This window comes from Macrotis lagotis, chromosome 7 (assembly GCF_037893015.1).
Source record: "Macrotis lagotis isolate mMagLag1 chromosome 7, bilby.v1.9.chrom.fasta, whole genome shotgun sequence".
NCBI lineage: Eukaryota > Metazoa > Chordata > Mammalia > Peramelemorphia > Peramelidae > Macrotis > Macrotis lagotis.
The window spans coordinates 58,538,096-58,562,568 of record NC_133664.1 but is presented as its reverse complement, the minus strand read 5'-3'; the positions used below and the strand labels follow the sequence as shown (position 1 = coordinate 58,562,568).

Here is a 24,473-nt window from a genome sequence, read left to right as displayed (position 1 = left end):
TTGCAGTAGGTCATGTTATAGCCTAGTGGACTTAGAAAAGTTCTTAGTTATTTTGGGTGACATGGATCTCTATGGAAGTCTGCTGAAGCTGATGACCTTAGGCTTCTCAGAATGTTTTTAAATAAGTGAAGGGAATATTTAATTTAATTTAGAGAAAATAAAGATATGGGTGTTTCCCATCCAAGCTTGTGGAATCCCTGAAATCTATCTACAGATCCCTTTGAGGGTCCACGGACTCCACATTTAAAAACAATATAAACAGGATGAATGTACAGATCATATCATGAATCTTTTGAAGTATTGAAATGTGTATTATTATCTCAGTCTAATTGTGGTTCCATCAACAATTCCAACCCCATCCAATAAAGATTGCAGTTTCACCATTGCTCCTAATTTTAACTGATTCTTATCTATATAATTCCAAACACAAATACTCTATAAATCATAGAATTTTACACATATAATTCATCTAAACTTTCATTTTAAAAATACTAAAACTGATGTTTAAATACATTGTCCAAACTAATAATAAACATAGACTATGTAGGATATGAATCAAGATTAGTTGACTCTGAATTCAATCTTTTCTCCATGGAAAGAGAGAATCCATGGAGTATTACTGCTGCTTCTAAGACCCTAGGGATCATAAGGACCCACAGTATATTCACTTCATCTTTTGATTACATACATCTCAGATAAAGCAGTTTGGATGATTTGGTATAGAAAGTCTTTGTTAAGAGTGTGCCACAGTATCTTAGAAAAGGTATATCTCTATTCTCTTCTACCTCTCTCTTTCATTTCAAATTATTTGCAAATTTCATTCTTTCAAAGGAATAATTTCTAGTCATATATACTGGTCTCAAAGAGATAGACTATGTGAACATGTCTTTTTAAATTGCTGAAAATACTATCCAATTTTCTAAGTGCAATCCATGTCAACCCCCTCTTACTACTACAAAAGTCAATTCATGTCCCTCAGTTTAAGCATACATTTAAGATACATATAATAATGGTTTTATCTGAGGAGCTCCCTGCCATATACTAGTATATGTATGTGTGTGTGCATACACACACACACACACACACACAATTGCCTATGATAAAACATTTTTCATTTGTGTATGTATGATTATGTATATCACTCTCTTAAAGTCCTATTGATTTAACCAAGTAAGTTTTTGTAATTCTCAGTAAAATTAGTACAATATCACTTTTGAATTGAGATCACTTTTGAATTGGAGAAATTCATAATTAATAGGGAATCCTTTTGTTTGCTTTCTGTAAAACACATTCCATCATATAAACACACATGCACACACACAATAATACACACAAACACAATTGAACAATTGTTTCCATAGCCACAATTGTCACCAAGGCTTACACAATTTTGACATATGTAAAAGTTACCATGTTTGAGAAAGCCTCTGAGATTATATTTTATTCTACCAATATTAGACATTCATTTTGGAGAAGTAGGAGAAGAAAGGAAGCAAGAAAAGACAAAGAAAACTAATATAAATATTACAAAGTTTTGCAAAGTGCTGTACATGTAATCTTCACTTCTCCACAAAATAATCTTGCAAGTTATCACCATTTTACAAAGAAGGAAAATAAAGGCAAGAAGTTAAAAGACTTGCACAGCTTCACACATAGTGAGTGGTAGGGGAAGGAATCTGAACCCCAGTTTTGTCGACTTCAAGATCCATGCTTTTACACGTCGAGCCATCTAGTTTCCAAGAGCAGTGGGAGGAAGAGGCAAAGAATTTTATTTAGATATAATCTAAAAGAAAAACTTTCAGAAAGTTGGGGACCTTTAAGCCAAGGTTAGAAGAGCATTCTCAGTAAGGTCGAAGAGGAAATCCTTAGTTACATGTGGGATGGACTGGACGCTCTTTTGTGATCATGTCCAATTCTGAAATTTTGTGTTTCTATGATTCTATATTTTTAAGTCAACTTGTTTACAATAACAACAGCAAGAATTTGATGTGAATCAGAGCTATTTTATTATTATATTCTGTAAGTCTCAAAGTCATTGATGACAATAAAAATGTAGGTTAATACAAAACAATTAGTTGTAAGAGTATATGTGGTACTTGTTTTTTACTATGGAAAGCACTACCAAATAGGAATTGTCAATAAATCTCAAGCCTTCTCCTCCCAAATTCTTGACTTACCAAAGTTTAAAGAAATCATATATTCCTATAGGTAAGTCATTAAAATTTACTTCACCTATGAAAAGGGTATTTTTCAGATGTTTTTTGGAGCACAACATTTTCTCGATACACTACTTTTGAAATGATTGCTTTGCTAAAATTCTTTATTTGAAGTGTGTTTTCAAATTATTATTTTAAATCTGATCATAATTAAAAGAACTCCTGAGTATGTCCATGTTCCAAAGAGAATAGAGAACAAGAAACAGAACCAATCTGTATAAATTTATTTATAGCAGCTCTTTTCACAGTGGAGAAAGAATTAAAAACTGAGAGAGTCCCCAGCAATTGGGGAATGCCTGAACAAGTCGTGGTATAACAAGGTAATGGAATATTATTTTTCTAATAGAAATTTCAAATAGGATGGTGTCAGAAAAACTTGCTAATACTTGTATCAACTGATGCAAGACAAAATTAGCAGAAGCAAGAAAGTAATTTATATAATGTCATAAAGATAAGTAACACTGAAACACTTAGAAACAAGATTTAGTATCAAAATAATGGCCACCCAGAATTCCAGAGGGTTCAAGGTACAATGTTATTCATCTTTAGAATAAAACCTGATGATGCAAAGTGAAGACCAAAGCATATTTACTTCTTTTTTTCCTTTTTTAAATACACAGCTATTGAGAGAAATTACTTTATTTGATATATGTATTTGTAAAACATTTTGTTTTTTCTTGCCTTCTCAATATTTGGGGGAGGGGAGGTGAAAGGGAAAAAAATTCAGAATAGAAGGTAAAGTAACATAGAATTGAAAATTTTAAAAATGATAAGGACAGCCATGGACCATCTTTTGTGGAAGAAAAGGAGAGATGGAGAAAGAGCAAAATCAGAAAGATTTGTTTTACAATAGATAAACTTAAGACTTTGAGAAATCCTAAAAGAAATTCTTTAGCATGATGGTATTTTTCATCACTGAGAATATAATGATTTTTTTAAAAGTTGAGACATATTTGTTTCACTGACTTTTCTGCTAAAACCTCTGGAGGTTAAATACTAAATATCTTACTGGAATAAGAAATAAGTCAAACATCCACAAATGGAAAACTGTGCTTGAGGATTCATGTGAAAGTATGTGGCAAAGTCATTTGCATAGACAAATAATGATAAATGACCCAACCAGTTCAGGCACAACTGGAACAACTGCAGATGGATTCACATTTATTGGATTCATTAAAATTTCAATATGTTTTATAAAAACAAATGCATTCATTTTGGATTGTTTATTGGATTTTGCAGCAAATTACAAAGCCAAGAGTGACAAAAGAAGAGTTTATCAAAATACAGAGTAAGCTACTATCATGTATTACAGTGGTCAAAATTTTTGAATTACCATATACCCACAAAACTTAATCCAAGTCAATCTGTTCTTTCTTCCAGAGAAGCTCCCTTTCATTTAATCTCTATACATACATACACACATACACTACATGCATGGACATATATGCACATATATAAATATATATACTCGCAGAGAATATATAATACAATTTACTAGGAATCTGAAAAATCAAATTCACTTTTCAATTACTATTTCAATTCTTGCTGAAGCAGTTGCTTAGTATTTTTTTAAAATCCACAATACTCCAGAATGTTTTAGACTAGAATCTGGCAATCTGCACAAATGCTCACTAAGTCATTTCAATCCTCTTTACAATTTCACAAAACAATCATTGATAGAAACTGTGATTCACCTGGCCTAGCAAGCAAGGCACTTAGAAATGCAATGAAGGCTCCTTTGCCAAATCATAGTTTCCATACTAAAAAGGAAATTTCAGTGTTCCAAAAAAAAAAAAAAAAATAAGGAAGAACTTGATCCTTCCTACTTTGAATTCCTACTATTTCTTTTTAATTTTTTTCTTTAATTTCATTTTTTATTTATTTTGAGTTTTACAATTTTCCCCCTAATCTCACTTCCCTCTCCCCACCCCCCACAGAAGGCAGTTTACTAGTCTTTACATCATTCCCATCGTATGCATTGATCTAAGTTGAATGTGATGAGAGAGAAATCATATCCTTAAGGAAGATATATATAGTTATAGCAGAACTACATAAGTCATTTTTTAAAATAATAAAGGTAATAGTCCTTGGTCTTTGTTCAAACTCTACAATTCTTTCTCAGGATGTTGGCATTCGTATATGCACATGATGGAACACTATTGTTCTATTAGAATCCCTACTATTTCTATTAAGCTTGGGGAATGTTTTCTTCCTGTTTTATAAAGACAAGTCTAATGAGCATTTATAAGCTCTTCATAAGTCAGTGTTCATTTCATTTGTAGATTATTTGGGGCTTGCCCTATTCCAGACTATGGACATCAGAATCAGAAAATTTAAGAATATTGTAAAGATCATACCAATACAATACTAGAAAGTCTCCACAACATTCAATATTACTGTTGTGCACAGAAAAGGCTACAGAGGATGGTAATGTGCATAATGCAATGATTTAGTATAATAAAAGCTTTAAAAATATGGAGTCTACAGTTCAACAGCCCTTGGATTTTTAAATGATAAAATTGTTTTCTCTGCAATACAGTTGGAGGAGAGTAAGAGGACAGAATGATGGAGTGAATAGTGAACAAGCCTCAGGGTCAACAAGGCCTGGGTTCAAGTCTCAACTCTGAAATGATGAGCTTTATGATCTTGGCCACTTAGGACTGCGGTGTTCTAGGTAGTTCTCTGAGACTATAAGCCACAGAGAAAGTACTGACATGCAATGGCAGATGGATTTTCCTCACCTGGGAGTTTCTTTTGCTAAAGAAATAACAAGTAGAAACCCTATCTACTCTAGTAATTACAACAAAACTACCCTTAACTCCTTTCTCATTTGGGGGTTCCTTGGAATTCAATGAAGGTCTGGCAATGCATCAATACCATTTTTCTACCAGAATGCAATGCAAGCTTTGCTCTTTAAGTATTAATTTATGAAACTGAAGCTTATTTTTAACATTTAATATCCTTTCCCTCTAAACCATCTATTGTTTCTTGCTAGAGTATCATTCCTAGGCAATCAAAATACTACCTAACCCTAAACTGGTGCCATGTTCATCTCAGAGCTAAATTCTCTACCCTTGTAACTTTATGAGTTGTCATTCTTCAGACTTACCTACCTAAGGATGAAGAGATTACCCTTTAGCCTCAGCCATTTGGATAGATATCATAATAATTTCCATGCATATAACAAAATAAACCCTGCCCTCTCCCCCAAAAATTTAAGGTGCTTTGGGGATCCACTAGACCTTCCTTTCTGGAGTCAATTCTACCAGCTTAAATTTCTTATATTTTGAGCACATAAGTACTTTCAAAGTGTTGGAGAATATTATTACCTGCTACTCCCAATTTTTCAGAGCAACTAAATTTCAGGACATTTGCTACTTAATTCCCCAACATTTCATTCAATGCAATTCAAGGCTGTTATTTTAAACAGATCTGGCTTGTATCGGATTCTCCTATTTCACGAGTTATACTACTGAGGTCAGTTATGCATTTTTGACAATTGCTGCCAATTTGTTAACTGATGTATTAATTTACTTAGTGGTACCTCAAGGATTGATCTCTCCCTCTCTCTCCCTCTCTCCCCCCCCCCACACACACCCTTATTAAATACAGGGCAGTGAACAAAATGGTTTCATAATCAGTTTTATCACAGACCCTTTTCCCACCACCAGGTTCCTTGCCCAAGTGGTGCACCCCTCCCCTAAACATTGCAATCAGAAGACATAGGTTCAAATCCCCTGACTCAACAACTTCAGGTATGACTTTAGATCAATCATTTTCATTTCTCTGTGGTACAATTTTCTGACATATAGAATGAAGACTTTTAAGATCATAAGGATAGAACTAGAAATGACCTGGAGGTCTTCTAGTTCAAGCTCCCCATTTTTCCAGTGAAGAAACTGGGACTCTCAGATGTTGAATGACTTTCCCAGTCATATAGTAAGCAGTAGAACTGAGAATGGAAGTCAGATCGTCTAACTCCAAATGCAATGTTCTTTCCTGAAACAAGTCTTCCAAGTCTTCAAGATTTCTTTTAGCTCTGAATTTTATGGCCTTTTGTGCTCTTGCCCATACCAGTTCTTTCCCCCACCCGAAACTATAAAGAGATATACTGGCAAACAGCAACTTGGAAGCCTTTGCTCTCCAGGCAGAACCTGAATGCGAGATCTCCTCAGCATCTCTCTGTCTCTACTTGCCTCCCCTCCCATCTACTGATCTCTCCCCCTCTGCCTGCCCTGCCCTTCCCACTCACAGGCCAGATTCCACTACTGATCAGCATGGATGTTTGTCACCTTTTCTTTTCTGACCTGGAGTACTTCACTCCTCCTTTCACAGGTCCCAATATCCAAATGAGAGCATGTCCTAAAAATAGTTTTTATTTCTCACTTCTATTTACCTAATTCTTAGTTCATTTATAAAGATGGATCTACTGACCTATAACAGCACCCAGATAAAACATGGTACAGGTACTGTCCCAATTCTAAAGTAGATCAATTGGAGAAATTTGTGTGCCCCCACTTAATAATATTCATTACCTAGAAAGACTCATTTAGTACAGCAGAGAAGACTAGTTTGTTCTGATAAAGTTGGTTCATTCACCTGGGATTATCAGGTCAATGTGTCATTCTTCCGCTTACATCAACTTGGATAGTCCCCCAGGATAAGAGTCTGAATCTCCAGTCACTAGCAAGGAGAGAAACATGTTTTAAGGAAGTTCTTCTCTTTTGGAGCATATGAGCTGCTTAAAAAGATTGTCAGTTAAGGGTTATTAAAATATGAATTCTATTGTCCAAACCAAAGGTTGCTATTGCCTATGGTCTCACTTAAGTGAAAGATTTCTGGAAGGGAAAATGCTTCACATTCCTACACGTGGAAGCATAGGTCAGAACTTGTTGGTGATGCTGCACAGACAGATTAGATGACTGTAAGTAATTTAGTGTTTAAATGGAGGGGAACAGTTATTTCTTTTCTTAAATTAATAGGGCAGCGGAAATTGCTAGGCAGCACAGGGGGGAGAGAGTGCCAGACCTGGACTTGGGTAAACCTGAGCAGATCACTTAACCTCTGTTTAACTCAGTTTTCTCATCTGTAAAATAGAGATGATAAACACATCTACCTCCCAGGGCTGTTGTCAGCATCAGACGAAATAACAGTTATAAAGCACAGAGCTTGGAAAATAATGCTAGTACTCTTACTAGTTATAGTACTAGTACTCTTCTAATTGTAGTACTCCTTCAACTCATTTTGCAGATGAAGAAACTGGGACCCTCAGAGGTTAAGTGACTTTGCCAGTCACAAAATAAGCAGTAGAACCGGGAATGGAAGCAAGGTCTTCTAACACCAAATGCAATTTTCTTTCCTGAAACAAGTCTTCCAAGTAATAGTAGTACTATTACTAGTAGGAATACTAATGATGAAAGAAGATCCTTCTAACTCTGCAGCAGCAAGACTCAATTATTAATAATTACTGTAACTCCAGTTTGTATTCTGACCCTTTAATAATATCTCTAGCCATGGGAAATGGTAGTATATAAATTATTAAACTCAATATATACATAAATCCAGAACATATATATGCATAGAAACATCCATAAAATAAAATTTTTCCTTGCATATTAGAAATAATAAAAACATTAAAATAAAATGTAATGTTTAGGAATAGGACCAGAATCTTTGATTTCATTGGTATAATGAGGTGAGTGGAAGAGAGGAATTCACACTATCAGTGCTTGCAGGGTGGTGCTGCCTCTACAATTTATGTTCTTGTTAAATTGCCTGGAGCAGAGAATTTATATGATGCAGTCTCAGAAGTTCAGCCCAATTGTGAGGCCAGCTTGCTAACCACTCTGCCTCATTGTCACTGTAATAGGTGATGTTTATGAAGTAATTTTAATGATTCACTAGACTATTCCTCTATTAAACATTGTTTTGAGGCCTTACTGTATTCATGATACTGTCATAGGTATTGCAATATCAAGCCTCTCAAAAATACATTGACAAATCTAGACAATATTCAGTTAAAAAACATGATTATTCTCTGAATGATTATTTATAATTTCCAAATTTAAAATCTTGCTGTTCAAAAGTAGAAATTATGTTTAACATAATCTAAATAGTAACTAAATTCTAAAATCACAATGGAAACACCAGTTTCTTGAGTACTATTCCTATGCATCCAAAACACTACCTAACCCTAAACTGGTACTTTAATAATAGTAATGGTAGTACATTTCATATACTGGTAGTATACTGGGGTGAGAGAATCAGAGAGTGAGGAAAAGGAATGGAAAATAACATTGGGAAAAGATTAAAACTGAAAAGCGTAACCATTCCCAGGCCTTCAACAGTTCCTATCCTCCCTTGTAACTCCTCCATTAGACTGTGAAGTCCTGGAGATCAGGAATTGTCTTTTATCTTTCTTTGTACTCTTAGAGTTTGAATCAATGTCTGGACATAGTAGGCACTTAATAAATGATTGATGACTGACAATTCTTCCAGTTCAGTATTGGTCTTAAGACTATTTTATACTCTATAATAGTTCTAAGACATTGTATATAATTAATTTTTTCCATAAATGATGAAATAGGTCTGATTAATACACTGCTACTCAAAAATGCAAAAACAAATAAACAAGCAAAAACATCTGTGGTTCCCTCCTGCTTACTAAAAAAATTCCAAATTCCTTACCTTGCTATTCAAACCTCTTTAGAATTGGTTTCAATCTACCTTCTAGACAAAGTTCCACAAATTCCAAGCCATAGCTATAATGAAGGACCTATCATTCTGCAAATATGCTTTCTTTCCACTTCTCATCCCTTTATTCTACCTGTGATAAGTCTACCAATCACTCATTACCTACCAAAATTGTCCATCTTTCAAGGTCCAGTTCAAAGGCTTTCTATTCTATGAAAGGTCATGTTACCTACTGATAATTTTGGAACAAATAATATGTCATGTCTTTACATTTACAAATTTTTCCTTTCCCTAATCAATTTCTCTTTACTGTTCTAAATTCAGGGTCTGTTGTCCTTCTCTGTCTCATACCCCCAAAGAAAAATGACTTCTCCCTTCTTTAACCACCGAAAACATTTTGCTGATCTAACTCTGAAGACATTATTATTTACAGTCTTGTAATTTAGGTATAAGAAGTCTATAAACTCCTTCAGGTCTGTTAAATACTTCAACTATAAACATTTTTTCATGGTTAAAGCAATACATTACCTCACAGTAGGTATTCAATAAAAAAAACAGAAACATACCTAGGCAAGAGCTTCTGGGACTTTCTCTCTTCAAAATAAAAAAAAAAAGGTCCCTGACAATATTTAATTCTTTCAGCAAGTAGGAACAGCTGAGTTTAGTTATTATTTAGCAAGAATAATTTATTTAAATTGAAATCTATGCCAAGGGATAGTATCCTTCTCTTCTCCACCTGTAGCCCCTTGCTAGCCTACCTTTCCCTGCTTTCTATTCCTGTCTCAATTGGTTCCCTGGATTCCTCTCTCCTCAGGTGGGACTTTGGACCCTGAGATATCTATATCCCAAGTAGTATATGTCTCAGAAAGTCAAGAATTGCTTTTATGCTGTTTTCTGAGGATAAATGCCTCATCTTTAGGTGAAGAGGCTGTCTGAGGGGGAGTAGAATGCTACACATTTTGAGGGCATGACCAATGTGGGAATTTTTTTTGACTGATTATGTATATTTGTTCTAAGGATTTGCTTTTTTTCTCCCTTCTGCTGGTCCCCCAATTAAGGATGAGGATATTAGAGAAACAAAAAATATTTCTTCTAAATTGAAAAAAAGATTAAAATTTTAAAAAACTCCAATTTTAAAAAGTAAATTTAAATTATTTTTAAATGTAAGTGGTCTTGTTCTGTCTGGAATTTTTCACAGTCAAAGTGGCTGGCCAAATGAAAAAGCTGGAACCTGAAATCAAGACAAAAATAAAATGAGAAGAATAAAACTCACAGTAGAGGGCTATGTAAGTAACTTCAATAATAGGAGAAGAGAAATTTTATTCAACAATTATCAAAAGCCAAAGCAAGGGAAAAGCTTTGTCAGATATTAATATTGAATCATTTGAATTGTAGATCTAATATAATCATTTTTACTTTAACAAGTAGAGGCTGCTAGTAGGCACAGCTGATAAAAGCATTGAATTTGGGAGTGAAGATCTGAGTCTAAATCTACTGCAGATACTTAGCATGACTCTGAATAAGTCACTTTAATCTCAGCCTTAGTTTCCTCCTCTGAAAAAGGGATAGAACTCTACCTTGCAGGGTTGTTGTGAGGCTCCAATGAATTAACAGGTGTCAAATATTTTATGAAACTTCTAGTTATCTGCATCTACATATATGCAAATATAAATATATTTTGTTGTTTTTCAGTTAAGTCCTACCCTTTGCGTCCCCCTTTTCTGGGGGAAGGAGGTTATTTGGAAAGATACTGGAATGTTTGTTGTTTCTTTCTCAAGCTCATTTTAAGATGAGGAAACGTAAACAAACTGTGTAAAGTGACTTGTCCTACTGTCTGTAGATGAATTTTAGGTCTTTTTGACTCCAGACGGAGCATTTTCTCCACCATGCTACCTAGCCAATAGATACATAGATAGCGTATACATATTCATATACAGACATGCATGTATATATGTGTCCATATTCAAATGATTTACTAGGTGTATCACATTTCAATAATCCATGGTTTTGCTGACTGCTCTACCAAAGCAGATTGTTTCATTGCCATACTTTAGAAGACAATCTTCACCACTTTATGTGGCTAGTGTCCAACTTTTTTGTTTTTAGGTTTTTTGCAAGGCAAACAGGGTTAAGTGGCTTGCCCAAGGCCACACAGCTAGGTAATTATTAAGTGTCTGAGAAGGGATTTGAACCCAGGTACTTCTGACTCCAGGGCCGGTGCTTTATCCACTGTGCCACCTAGCCACCCCTAGTGTCCAACTTTTAAAGAACCTCTCTAAGATACTGTAGGTTGATGCTCCAATCAATCTCATAAGATCATGCTCAAAACCCTAAATCCAATTTCACTGAACTAACCAAGACTTGTACTCTGCAGGTGTACCTTTTGAAAATGAAGGGTCATCTCTTGCCACAATGAGTCATTAGAACACGATTTTAATGGACTAGAACTAATTTAATGCTAGGTAAATGAGGTCACCCTGTACTTCACTCAATTTTTGCTTCAAATAGACAGAGGGAAAGAACTCAAGGAAAGGATTCAGAGAATAATGGAAATGAAGAAACAGGTGAGTACCACATGAAAGATGAAAGGCTGATAGAACTGACTTTGCTTAGTCTAGGGAAAAGAAAAAACTGAGATAGATTACTAATAGTTTCCTAATATATATGAAGGTTGTAGGTAACAACTGTACAAGAATAGAAATGAGGAAATTGATTTAAATAACAAAGATATTTCTTAATTGCAATCATGAGACATTGGAATACAATGACAGATCTGAGTCTCCTTCTTGGGATTTTTTTATTTTTTTTATTTTTTAAGGGTAGTTAATTCTCCACTCTTAACCACCTGAAGTTGAGGCTAGTGAGTTTTTCTAAATTACAAGCTCTTCTCTCCATCAATGATTTAATTTCTAGAAACCAGCTAGGTGGCACAGTGGATAGAGCACTAGTCTTGAAGTCAGGGAGATGAGAGTTTGAATCCTACCTCAGGTACTTTATTCGTACTGTGACACTGGACAAGTCACTTAACCCTGATTACCTCTCATCCAGGGCCATCTCCAGTCATCATGATTCATATCTGGTCACTGGACTCAACTGGTTTTGGAGGAGAAAGTGAGACTGATGACAGCATACCCCCCACACACACACACATATACTCAAATCCAATTCATGTGTTTGTCATGACATCGCCTCTCTAATGCCATGGTCTTCTTCAAAAATGAAGGATAATCATTATTCATTTCTGAAAGGTCTTTATACAAATACTTGCTGAAGGCTTGCAATATGTAGCCACTAGTCTTCTTCCTCCTGACAAAATAGATGCTAAATATATTCCTGGGAATTCAATTTGGAGCAGAAACTACTAAAGTGAAGTAGTTGAATCTCAAAGACTCAGAGAGGGATGGAATCTTTGATCTGAAAACCAGTCTGGTTCAATTCAGAGTGAATCATCAATTGAAGATTGAGCATCAAGCTATCAGTGTATGTCTATCTGTGTGTACTTGTGCACCTCTGTGTGTGTGTGTGTGTGTCCACTGCATGCAGGATTTAAGGACATACAAACATACAACACTTTTGAATTATTAAAGAACAGTGTGCAAATCCTATCTATCTAATCTACCCATCATCTTTCTATCATCCATCTGTATAAACAAATCTATAAACATTTATATATATTTACACACATATATGTAGTCAAATCTTTTGGATGGAGGTCAAAAGAGAATACAGTAAGGAAGGAATCAGTCATAGAATACTCAGAGTCAGAAAGATTCATCTTCTTGAATTCAAATCTGACCTCAGACATTTACTTAGTTGTGTGACCCTAGGCAAATCACTTAACCCAGTTTGTTCAGTTTCCTCATCTGTAAAAATGAGCTGAAGAAGGAAATGGCAAGAAAAGTCCAAATGGGGTCACAAAGAGTCAGACATGACTAAAAATGACTGCACAACAATAACAGGTGAGATCAGTGCATAATGTGACAGGCAAAAGTATATTATTGCCACCTTAGTTTTTCCAATTAATTCTTTTTTCCCCTTGTTATTTGCATACTAGCATCTTCTCTAGAGAAATCAATTTAATGAATGATCTTATTATTATCAGACAATACTGCTTATTGGATTATAAATCACTGTGTAGTAATTAAATCTTTCATGTGTTATGCCCTTGGAAATGTAATTCTGATTTATGGTGCTCCATAAATAAAAATAAGAATGATACATTTTTTCACTGACTTGGTTAAATTAAACTTTTAACATCAAATATTTTGATTTCACACAGGATACTTCCCACAATCCCTGGCATCTCAGGATTTCACATTAAGAACAAGCCCTCAAGTGAATGAGTTGGCAATCTCCAACAGTTTGGTCATCCATCAGACATATAGATAAGCAATTTAACCCAAGAGAAGACTCTAGAACATACATGAATCCAGGAGCCCAACAAGGAGAAAACTGAGCCAACTGAGTAGGGGAAATAATGGTTCCAACCTAAATTTCATGGTTTTGTTCTAGCAGGAACAAATCTGTATTGGCAACCATACCAGAATAGCGAAAGAGTAAGAAGTTTGAAGATCAACGTATAATATGAAGCTAACAAATCTGTTTTGTTTTGTTTTGGGCTTTTTTGCAAGCCTCTGAATTAAAAAGCATTTCTACAAACCAAAGATTGAGCCAATCTGGCTGTCTTCTTGAAGCAACTTTGCACTCTCTAGAGTGCATCTGCACAATGTCTTTGAAATCATGCATATTTGGTTTTTGGTTTTTTGTTAAATGTCAGGAATTAGCAGCAGATGTTGAAAAGATAATGATTGCTAAATAACAAAGATTAAGAAATAAAACAGACTGTCAGTTTATTTTATATGAGGGATGTACAACTTGGCTCAGTAAGCATGTAGAAGCCAGTCACAAATCATGTTAATATTAGGGTCAATAGAGATGTTTAAATAAACAACATTTTAGCCACAAACAGAAAATACACATAAAACTATCTTCTTTGTCAGAAAAGTTGACAAGTATACTTTTTAATGCAGCTCTCTTTCTTGAAGTTCATAATAATTATCAAAGCAAACCTTAATGAGAATCCTAAATCTAAGGGACTTAACTCTGTCCTCAGCAACCCAACCCTATCCTTTGAATATGGTTTTAATGAAGTCAAATGATATTTTATATGTATCTTTTAAATTAAGTTTCATCAGAGAATTACTACTGAAGGTGAAGTCCAACTAAATATTTATTGCTTAGAAAAAGAAATAGACAAAACACATTATCACATTTCCAGACCTTTGACTCTCCCTTATCTGTAGGCATTACCAAAACAATTTGGAATAATATTAGTATGATGCCCCTTTGCATCCTTCATTTTTCCACTAATATTTCCCAGTTGTTTTTTCTGTAGTCAAATTCTGTCATTAGAATGTAAGCTGTTCCTGTGAACTCATCCAACCTTTCTGGAGAGAAATTTGGAATTATGCCCAAAGGGCAGCAAAAATTTGCATACCCTTTGATCTGGCTATACCACTACTGGGTCTATACCCTGAAGTGATGATGAAAAAGGGTAAAATCATCACTTGTGCAAAGATATTTATAGAAGCCCTGTTTATGGTGGCAAAGAATTGGAAATTTGGTAAATGTCCTTCAACTGGGGAATGACTTAAACTGTGGTATATGTCATGGAACACTATTGTTCTATTAGAAACCAGGAGGGGTGGGAATTTAGGGAAGCCTGAAAGGATTTGCATGAACTGATGCTAAGCGAGACGAGCATGCTGAACCAAAAAAACATTGTAACAGCAACATAGGGGTGATGACCAACCTTGATGGACTTGCTCATTCCATCAGTGCAACAATCAGGGACAATTTGGGGGGTATGTGTGATGGAGAAAACATCTGTATCCAGAGAAAGAATCATGGAGTTTGAACAATGACAAAAGACTATTACCTTTAATTTAGAAGAAAATAGTTACCTTATTATGTAATTCTACTATCTCTTATACTTTATTTTTCTTCATATCCTCATATCCTTTTCATCATATCCTTAAGATATGATTTCTCTCTTATCACATTCAACTTAGATCAATGTATAGCATGAAAACAATGTAAAGACTAATAAGACTGCTTTCTGTGGGGTGAGGGAAGGGAAGGAAGGTTGGGGGGGAAATTGTAAAACTCAAAATAAATAAAATCTTAAAGGAAAAAAAATTCTGACCTTAATTAAACACTGAGTAAAATAAACATTTTAATATTCACATTAGAACCTAAAAGAGGGTTGTATTTGAAACTACAAGTTTCAATTATACACAGCTTACTTTTCTTTTTTAAAAATATAATAAATTCAATGAGAAATTTTCAAAAAAAAAAGAATGTAAGTGCCTCGAGGGCAGGGATTGTCTATCAATTCACTTGTATTTCTCTCTCAGATGCTTTGCCTGTCAGCACTTCAGAAATGCTTATTGTCTTCCTTGTCTTAAACCCTGGACAGAACAGAGCAATGGCTTCCCAGCTAGCAGCTTTCATAGTACATCATACTTTTGGCAGGATCAATTCAGAATTCTCACCTTAAATAAACATATCCAGTAGCAGATTCAGTGATCCTAGAGTCTTGCATCATGTAGCACAAAAAATATTTTCGGGTCACCAGTGCTTACATTTTAATGAGGGAGAAAAGACAAACACAGACAAACACATCACCACTAAAAACCAACCATGAGGACATCTTAACAGCAAAATATATTGCTGTTTTTCACCATGACCTATTCTATTAACATAGTGCATCAGAATCCCTACTTGTCGTTACTATATTTAATATCATTTCAATCAAGCTAAAAAAGCAATAGATGTGAAGTGTATTTAGTAAATATTTAACTGAACAAGAGAAACAGAATACGCTAAATACCCATAATATAAATTCTAAGAATAACATTGTATCAAAACACATCCAAATCTCAATTTAATATGATCTTCAAATACAAAATATCGTAACATAAACAATAAGAATACAAAAACAAAATCTTGCACAATCCCATGATGTAACTGAACAGGAAGAACAGGAAGAAGCTATTTTTGAAGACATTGGACTGGAATGCAATAGAATGCTTACGTTGTCCAAGCTTACCTCCAACTGTGCTCATAGGGATCTAGAGATGTCAAATGTGTCCAAAGTTGACAATATTCACTAAAGTTTTTTAGTTAACAAGGTCAATTTAACCACCAGGACAACTGACAAAGTGGAAAAATCTTGAGCCAGGAGATTCTTAGTGAAGAGATTGAAACAATGATTGATTTTGGAATGAGAGAATCCGGATATGAGTCTGTTATACTATTTACTAACACTGTGACCTTGGAGAAAATGGCGTAATAACTCTGGACTTCGTTAGGTTGAGTTCTTTGGGTTGCTTCCCTCTTCCTTTCTCTCTCATCCCTCCCTGTTTCTCTTTTCCTGTTTCTTTCCTTTTCCTTCAGTCTCCCTTTTAATTTTGTTCACCCCTTTATTTCCTTTCCTCCCTCCATCTTGCCATTTGCCCTCCCTCCTCTCTCCTTCCCTCAACTCTCCTTTCAACAAAGACTTAGTACAGCATGTATATGTTCAACAGAGGAAATCATACCCCAGAACTCTCCACTGAGATTAGAACAACACAGTCCAAGTTAAGATGTTAACATTAAAGGAAGGTAGTGGTGATGGTGGTGAATTTGGCAATGTAATTTCATTGATATAGGGAGCTACCAATACTAGTGACACAGTAGATGTTGGTCTCAGGGCATCTGAATGGAGGTTCTGTTTTTGAACCTGGCTCTCTAACACTATGCAAAGCACTCTCTCAGTAGAGGTAAAAGTAGTTAATTTGTAAATTAGTAAATCAATATAAATATTTGATAGCTTTGTCTTTATAACAGTGACTAAGAATGACTAAGTTGCAATGAAATATTTTAAAGGATGACAACTTTCTCCCACCTCTAGAAGTACTAATTAATCAAAGCCAGTGTAGAAACAAGTATGGTCATTATGAGAGATTGCAGATCAGAATGACCATGAAGTCAAATGAAAGAATGGCTCCTTTGTAGCCCACTCTCTTGTGGCAGGGGGAGGAGAGGGCATCCACACCAAGGACTTCATCAGGGTAGGGAGCTCCAATAGAGGAAAGGCCCTCTGAAGATGCAGATCAAAAACTGTTCTGCTATGAGGGTACTAAGGGTACTAAGGGTACTGAGGGTACTAAGAAATTAAATGACTTATCCAGTATCCCAGGGACAGAATGTGAAGAGGTAACACTTGAGCCCTAGACTCTGAGGTTGCCACTTCAGTCTATCTCTCTTGATGAATTTTATACACTTAAATCTTAGTTTATAAAATTAGACAATCAATGAAGCATAGAATAGGAAAGTCAGGCAAAACTCAATAGTATAGTGAATACCTGCCATCTAAGGTCATGTACCTACCAAGAGACAGAGCTGAAACTGCAACCCAGATTTTTGACTCCAAATCCAGTACTTCAAAAAATGCCATTCTAGGCAAAATAACAAAAATCCAGAACCAAGTAAAATAGCTGTCTGTCACTGATTGCAAAAAAAAAAAAAAACACAAACCCAAAACAAAATAACCTAGACCTTGCTTCCAAATACAGCTTCAGAGAAAAGGAACTCAATTATTCTGAACTCATCACTCTAACCCTTATCACTAGAGAAGGTAAGAATTTATAAGATAAAAAAGAGATAAACCAAAAGAAAGAAATGGGGAAAGAAAAGGCAAAAATTGAAGAAAGTGGGGGGCAGGAGAGGAGGAAGAGACAGAGAGACTGAGACAAAGAGATACAGATACAGGAAACAAACAGAGACAGAGAAATATGCAGTATCAGAGATAGAGAGACACACACAGAAACTGGGATGGTAGGACAAGAAATAAATGTCACCTCAAGTTACAAAGAAAAAAAAACTTTTGATCTTTGACAGTTCTTTCTCCAAAAAGTATTCTGTGCTTGACAAACAACAAATAAATGACACAAGACAACCAAAGGGAAGAATCTTCTGTGTAAAAGTATCACTCCTTAGCATAACTATCATTTTTTTCCAGATGGCTTCATTCACACATAACATATTGCTGGGGAGCCCAGGAGATTCTTCCCTTGGGAAATTGCACAGGGAGCAAAGATGCACTTATAATTCAATTCAACACACATTTATTTAGCTCTCACTGTGTTCAATTTGTGGCTAGGCACTTAGAGATATAAAAACACAAATGGAAGTCCTTGCCCTCAGAGATGTTACATTCTATTGGGATTGTGAAATCATATGGATTGAGGCAAAAGAGGCCTTGCAATAGGAGATGTCTGTAGACATATTAATGTATTCAGATTAGTCAAATGATGAGAAGTCTAGAGATAAATATTAATAATCTTCAGATATATCAGAGGAATTTAACACAGGAGTAGTATTTCCCCTGGAGATAAAACAGGAGAATATGAGGTCAGCTTTCATTTCAAATAATGACATACTTCCTGGCAATAGGCTTCAGACTAAGGAATGTATTCTCAGAGGTTTCCCCATGAAAAAATTGTATAGCCATTTGTCTGGAATGATCAATGGGAACTACATACAACTAGTGGCTTGATTTTGCTTTCTGGATGACTTCTGGGGCCTTCTTATTTTGAGTTTTAAAGCACTTGTGGCTCGAGTGTTTGAAAAGAGATTCCCTGCTTTAAAAGAATCCAAGAAGTAATCTAGTCTTTTAGATAAAAACTTAATGAATAATAGTATGAATATACTATGCAGTATTGTATGTTCCTCAAAATATTTTCACGCATATTATCACACTGGAAAAGAGAGAGAGATAAAAATGATAATGTCATTCAAGGTAAGATCAAGTAACATTAATAGCGAGCAGGAATTAGAATTTATGCTCACAAATATGAATTTTTGACTTATCTCAAGAAACACACAGCCTCTAAAATAGGAAACATTTTTGTGTTGATAAAATTTTTATATATTTAAATTTATAAACCTGTAGAAAGCAAAGATTTTTTTTAAATCCTGTTATGAAGTCAGAATTTCCCCAGAACAAAATATCTTTTCCTTATACATTCTCCTTCCCTAGTTAACTGGGTATTTTCCATCGTTTGCCTGAATGTTAGCATACTTAAACTATGCCAGTTTCTGAAGACAAAACTTTACTGAAATATAGATTTTCTTAATGGTATTTAGTTTCTAATCTACCTTCAGATAACCTCCAACCTAATGTTCATTTCTTCCCTAACTACCTTAACTAAAAGAAGGTCCTTCATGTCTGAGTTTTCAAATCAATAAAGCAGACTTTTGAGTATAGCTGTCACAAATCATCTGAATTAATTAACCTGTCATTCAATAACCAAAGACCATGAACTTAGCCATTAACTCACTGCATGCTCCCTTTGTAATAGCATCTTCTCTCTCCAAAATTGAAAGCCCTCTAACCTTTCTCCAGTTCCAGATACATGAAGAGTTAAAGGCTTGTAATGGTCTCGGCATGTGTCAGCTGGGGTGCTCTCAAAACAACTATTCTACCACCAAGGAATCTTTCAAACCACATATTTACTTCAAATGAAAAAGAAGCATAAGAGCAAGGGGGGAAGACAATTGACTTAAAGAAATGTGGATCACAAGGAGACAGATAAGCAGGAATACTTTACTGAGGAAGGTTGCTAGGTAGAATACTTTGATGCAAAGTTTTCTGTTGCCAGGGCCTATGATCCCTTATCATTTATATTGTTATTGTTTTAGAGGTAACTGAAACATACTGTTTGCAGCATAATGCACAGCAAGCAATAAACATTTTACGTTATCTGCAGTGTTCTTATTCCATCTTAATTCTGTATTTAATGCAAGTTTTCCTCCAAGTCACAATTAATGTTCTTATACTTAATCATACCACTTTAAACTTCATACATACATGTCTCATCGATTCAAGGAGCAACCATCATGCAAGAATAAGAATACTACAGATAAGGTAGAATTTAAATAATCAGAGTGGAAATTAATCTGATCCCCTTTTGTAAACATTATCATTAAGGAACTGTTTTGATTCAGAGACATAGGAAAAATCATTTTAGATATGCACGTATAGTCTCCTGTTCAACCCAAGAAAAATTAGAACAATAAATCTCTAAGTAATAGAGAAAGGTGATTTTAAAAAGTAATGTTCTAAGATTTTTTTTATGTGAGTGATGCCACTGATAAACCTTCTTAGCCAAGAAAGCACCTTAATTGCCCCATTAGTTGCTGAGAAGGAATTTGTTCCAGGTTACTGAGTGTATTTCACAAAATTTAATATTCAAGTGATTAATTTTATATTAAAACATTTGAAAAATGGAGCCTTTCTCCTTCCATTTATAATCACTGTTTTAAAGGCGGCAAGATGGAGTTGCATACTATTAGATGCGGAGAAAACATTGCAGGACAATTAATCTGAAAGATTTGGAAAAGCAAGGGTCTCGTTTCACAGAAATTAACAACTTCTCTGCCCTCTGGTGGCTACACAGCCAACTACAATAAACAGTATTCCTTAAAATGTCTGTAAGACATCAGGTACCTTCTCCACCTCTCCTTGCAAAATAGAATTTATTTTAAGGTAGCAGATTGCTCTTCATAAATTGTCCAAAGTATTGTCCAAATACCTGTATTTTTCAAAACGAAACTTTGAAATAAGTGAATTTCTAATCTTGGCCTAAACTTTGTAAAATCCCTTTATTTTCCTGGGGAAGGGATCCTAGGCTAATTTTACTGAGTAAAAACATGTTTCATTTCCTTTGAAACACCATTAAATACATTGTCTTAGATCGTTATTTCACATCCTATTGAAAATTGTCAAAAATGTAATAAAATGCATTATTTAATTAATTACTTCAAAGATTCCCTTTAATAATAGAAGAAATGCTCAGAGAATAGACAAGATACCTCATTGTACAACAGAGATTTTAGGCAGTTCTTATATCTTAACTTCAAGAAACAGGCAGGTTCAATTTCTTTTCTTTTTTTAGTGCAGCCTTCCTTAACTCTACATTCTTGTAAGCTGTTGAGACTCTTTCTCCCTCCCACAATTAAATTTGTAGGTCTTCTGTCAGCTAACTAGGCTTCTCTATTTTCTCAAATAGAGCATTCTTCTTATTCATTCTCTGGCCAGTCAGAATGGAATGAATTGCACCCACAGACTGGGAACTTAGACTAAATATTTTTAAATTGCACCATACAGTTGATTTTTAAAAGTAAGATATTTGTGAAAAATAAGAATTATCAGAAAGATAAGAAAAAGTTAAATATCTGCTCCCCTGTCTTCTATTTTGACTTTTTATGAATTAACTTCCTAATGTTTTTCTACACATAAGGATAAGGAAATTTGTCAAAGTTTAGCAACTCAGGCAATATTCCCTGATCTGTTAAGTTTGACTTTTACCCCAATGCTTTAGGATTGGATTATTTCCCTCAGTGCTTAATACACAGCTTTAATCAAAATGGAAATCATTATGGATTTGTTTTATTATTATAGAATTTTGAATCAGAATCTTAGAAGCAATTCCATACCACCTCCTTATTTTCAACAATGGGAAACTGAGATCAGAGAAGTGGCACACAGCTCAAAGGCAAAAGTCAAACCAGGGCTGAAATTTACAGCCAATAGCAGAGACAAGAGAAAATTCAGTTCCCTGAAGTCCAACTCCAGGGTTCTTTCCACTGTTTTCATCTTCTGCCACTATGCAATGAGTGGATACCAAGCTTAGAGAAATGATTAATTTCTTACCAGGGAATTACGAATCATCAGTAAGCAGTGATCAAAAATCTGTAAGTTCCACACTTCACCCATAATTCAAAGAACCACCAGCTGTGCGCTTGGAGAGGACAAAACCACAGTATACTGAGCAATCTACTCCATACAAGCAAAGACCGCCTTAAAGTGTCAATCAATGAACAATTATTAAGTGCCTTCTAAGAGAGGGGTATTGTACAAAGAAATGTTCTTTAGCCTGTTGATTCTTTGCGAAGTAATAAAGTGAAGAGAGATTAGGGGGATCCTAGGTCAACAACGGCACATTCATTTTTTAAACTGAAATGCTACAAAAAGGCACACTTCTACTACAGAGGTGCATGTGACTGACAAAGCTTTCACAGAAATCTTTCAAGGTCTACGATATCATCATCCCCCGTGGAAATCTATAAGAGGCTCTGCTGGGCAGCCTCAGCAAAGCAAATCGCCATCAGTTAATCACTTTAATTCCTCAGGATTTGGTCCAACATGCTAACTAACTGAGAGTCCATCCACATCCCCCCCCCCCCAAGATTCCAGCAAAGGAAGTGATGATGGCATGCCGCTGAGAGTGGATTGTTGCTTTTGCTCTGGTGCACTCCTCAGATGATCTTGGCTTTGCAATCTCAGCCAAGTCTTTTAAGCAAGAGATCCCTTCTCCCCGGCGTGACTATAGGGCATTTGTGGAAATCTGGTTGGGCTCCTGTGTTCCTAGGCAACTGGTCACTGACTCACGAGCTAGATTCCCTTCTATGGTAAAATATCACAGGTGCTTCGAACAGTCTGCAGCCCCGTGCAGCCCCGTCCAGTTTGGCCCAGGGGGTCACCTGGGGGGGGGGGGCAAACAGCAACCGCTCTGCCTTGCTTAGCAGCATGTAACCCTCTGGCCCAAAGCTCTGCCGGGGAGGAGAAAACAGCATCAGGAGGAGGGAGGTGGAGTTAGACCCAGGACCCGGGGGGCAGGGAGGGCGGACCGGGGGGCAGGGGGGGCGGACCGGGGGGCAGGGAAGGCGGACCAGGTGGATGGAGTCAACCTGGAGACACAGGTGGACGAGGAAGCCTCAGTAAGTTCCGGCTGGCCGGTAAATGAGCCCGGAGTGGACAACAGCCTGAGCTTTGCCTCTATAGACACAGCCACTCTCTGACTTTTCCCAGCCCAGGCTCCCTCATTCTGGGGAGGGTGTGCCAGGCCAGGGGAGAGCCGGGCAGCATGAAGCGGCCGACATGACCAGACCAGTGGGACCTGTTTCTTTTTTGACTCATCCCCTGGTGGAGATCTAGGCACCCTCAAAAGTAGGTGGAGGAAGCAGCCATAGCAGCCCCCCGGTTACCCGGGACAGAAAGGGCAGCCTTCAGCTCGCCGGCCCATTTGCCTTGCGAATGGCTTACCCCCTGCCACCCAGGGGGTGGCATCAGCGAAACTCAGCCCGGCACCCCCCAAAGCGACCGGTTTCCAACTACTGCCCCTTTCAGCCTGCAGCTGAAGTTTGCCCCCCCCCCAGTCATCAGCCTTAACTTCGCCCCAGGGCATGGGGGGGAAGGAAAAGGGAAGGGGTCCGCGTGCCCACGCGCACGACGGAGAAGGGGACAACGCAGCTTACCTTTGGGCTCGTTTCGGGGCGCCCCTTCCGCACATCGAAAGCGGTCCATGAAAAAGTGGCAAAGTAACAGAACTCCAGCCGCGGCCAGCTCGGCTCTGCCCAGCCTCGCCATCCCGCGGCCGCCTCCCTCTCTGCCCGCCCCCGAACTGCTTCTTCCAGAGCTTCTTGCTTTGGCGTGCAGGACCCACTGAGGAAGGGGGGGGGGGGGGCGGAGAAGGGGCCGAGGCAGGAGAAGGGCTGCAGACCGCAAGCGCCGCCGGGGCAAGTCGCCTTTTATTTGGGTCTGATTTCACGGACCCGGGGAGAGAAGAGGAAGGTGGGGGGGAGGAGAAATGGGAGGAGATGGGGAGGGGGCAGCGCCGAGCTCCCGGGACCGGCCCGCCGGGCCGAGCCGCTTTCGGGGCCGGAACCAAAGGCAAGCCCGGGAGCGTCAAAGCCGCTGCGGCTCGGCGGGCAGCGTGCGTGGCAAAGTCCCGGCTCCCCGAGCAAATCCTGGGGGTCCTCTCCCGGCTGCCCGGGGCTCGCGGAGGGGACCGCTCCACCAGCTGGCGCCCCAACAATCGCCACTTCGCAGCGAGCCAAGCCGCGGCGCCTCCTCCCCCGAACCCCGAGGCAAGCCCAGGAGGAGGAACTTTTCCCTCCCCGACCTTGGTAGTGCCACCCCTGGGAAGAGGCGGCCCCCCCCGGGGGGCGTCCGAGGCTCGGGGAGCGGCCGGCCCGCCTCGCGAGTGGCTCTTCTCGCCTATGGCCCGGGGCGCGAGCCCGGGCTGCCCGTGCTCCCCGCTGCCAAGCCCCCGGCAGCCCCCACCTCGCCGGCCGAGCTGTGTGCAAGAATCAGGCTGCAGCAGGAGCCCAGAGCCGGTGCCAGGAGGCAAGGGGAGCGGGGGAGGGGAGGAGGAGAGCACAGGAGGGGAGGGGGAGGAGAAGGAGCAGGGGAGGGGGAGGAGGGGAGGAGGAGGGGGAGAGGGGGAGGAAGAGGGGAGGGGGAGAGGAGGAGGCGGAGGAGAGGAGGAGGAGGAGGAGGAAGGGGGGGGGGAGTCAGCTCGGAGCCTATCCGGAGATACTTTCTATTAGCTGAAGATGAAAATCCGATGGCAGCAAGGGACCCAAGAGTTTGGGGGCCGCGCCTGGCCGCCTCCGGACACTTTGGGGAGTGGGGGGCGCGCGGAGCGGATGGAGCTGCCCTCGCCCTCCTCCTCC

The 24,473-nt window shown here is 37.8% G+C and overlaps 1 protein-coding gene across 1 annotated transcript in view; it reads right to left on the bottom strand.

The window, feature by feature from the left end:
* The window catches only part of PLXDC2 (plexin domain containing 2), a 498,104-nt gene extending 474,641 nt beyond the window's left edge, over nucleotides 1–23,463 (bottom strand). Inside the window, 1 exon segment of the mRNA XM_074192955.1 lies at nucleotides 23,274–23,463. Within this exon segment, the coding sequence (XP_074049056.1) occupies nucleotides 23,274–23,385 (112 nt within the window). The 5' untranslated portion in view covers nucleotides 23,386–23,463.
* Between the last annotated feature and the right edge of the window lie 1,010 nt (nucleotides 23,464–24,473).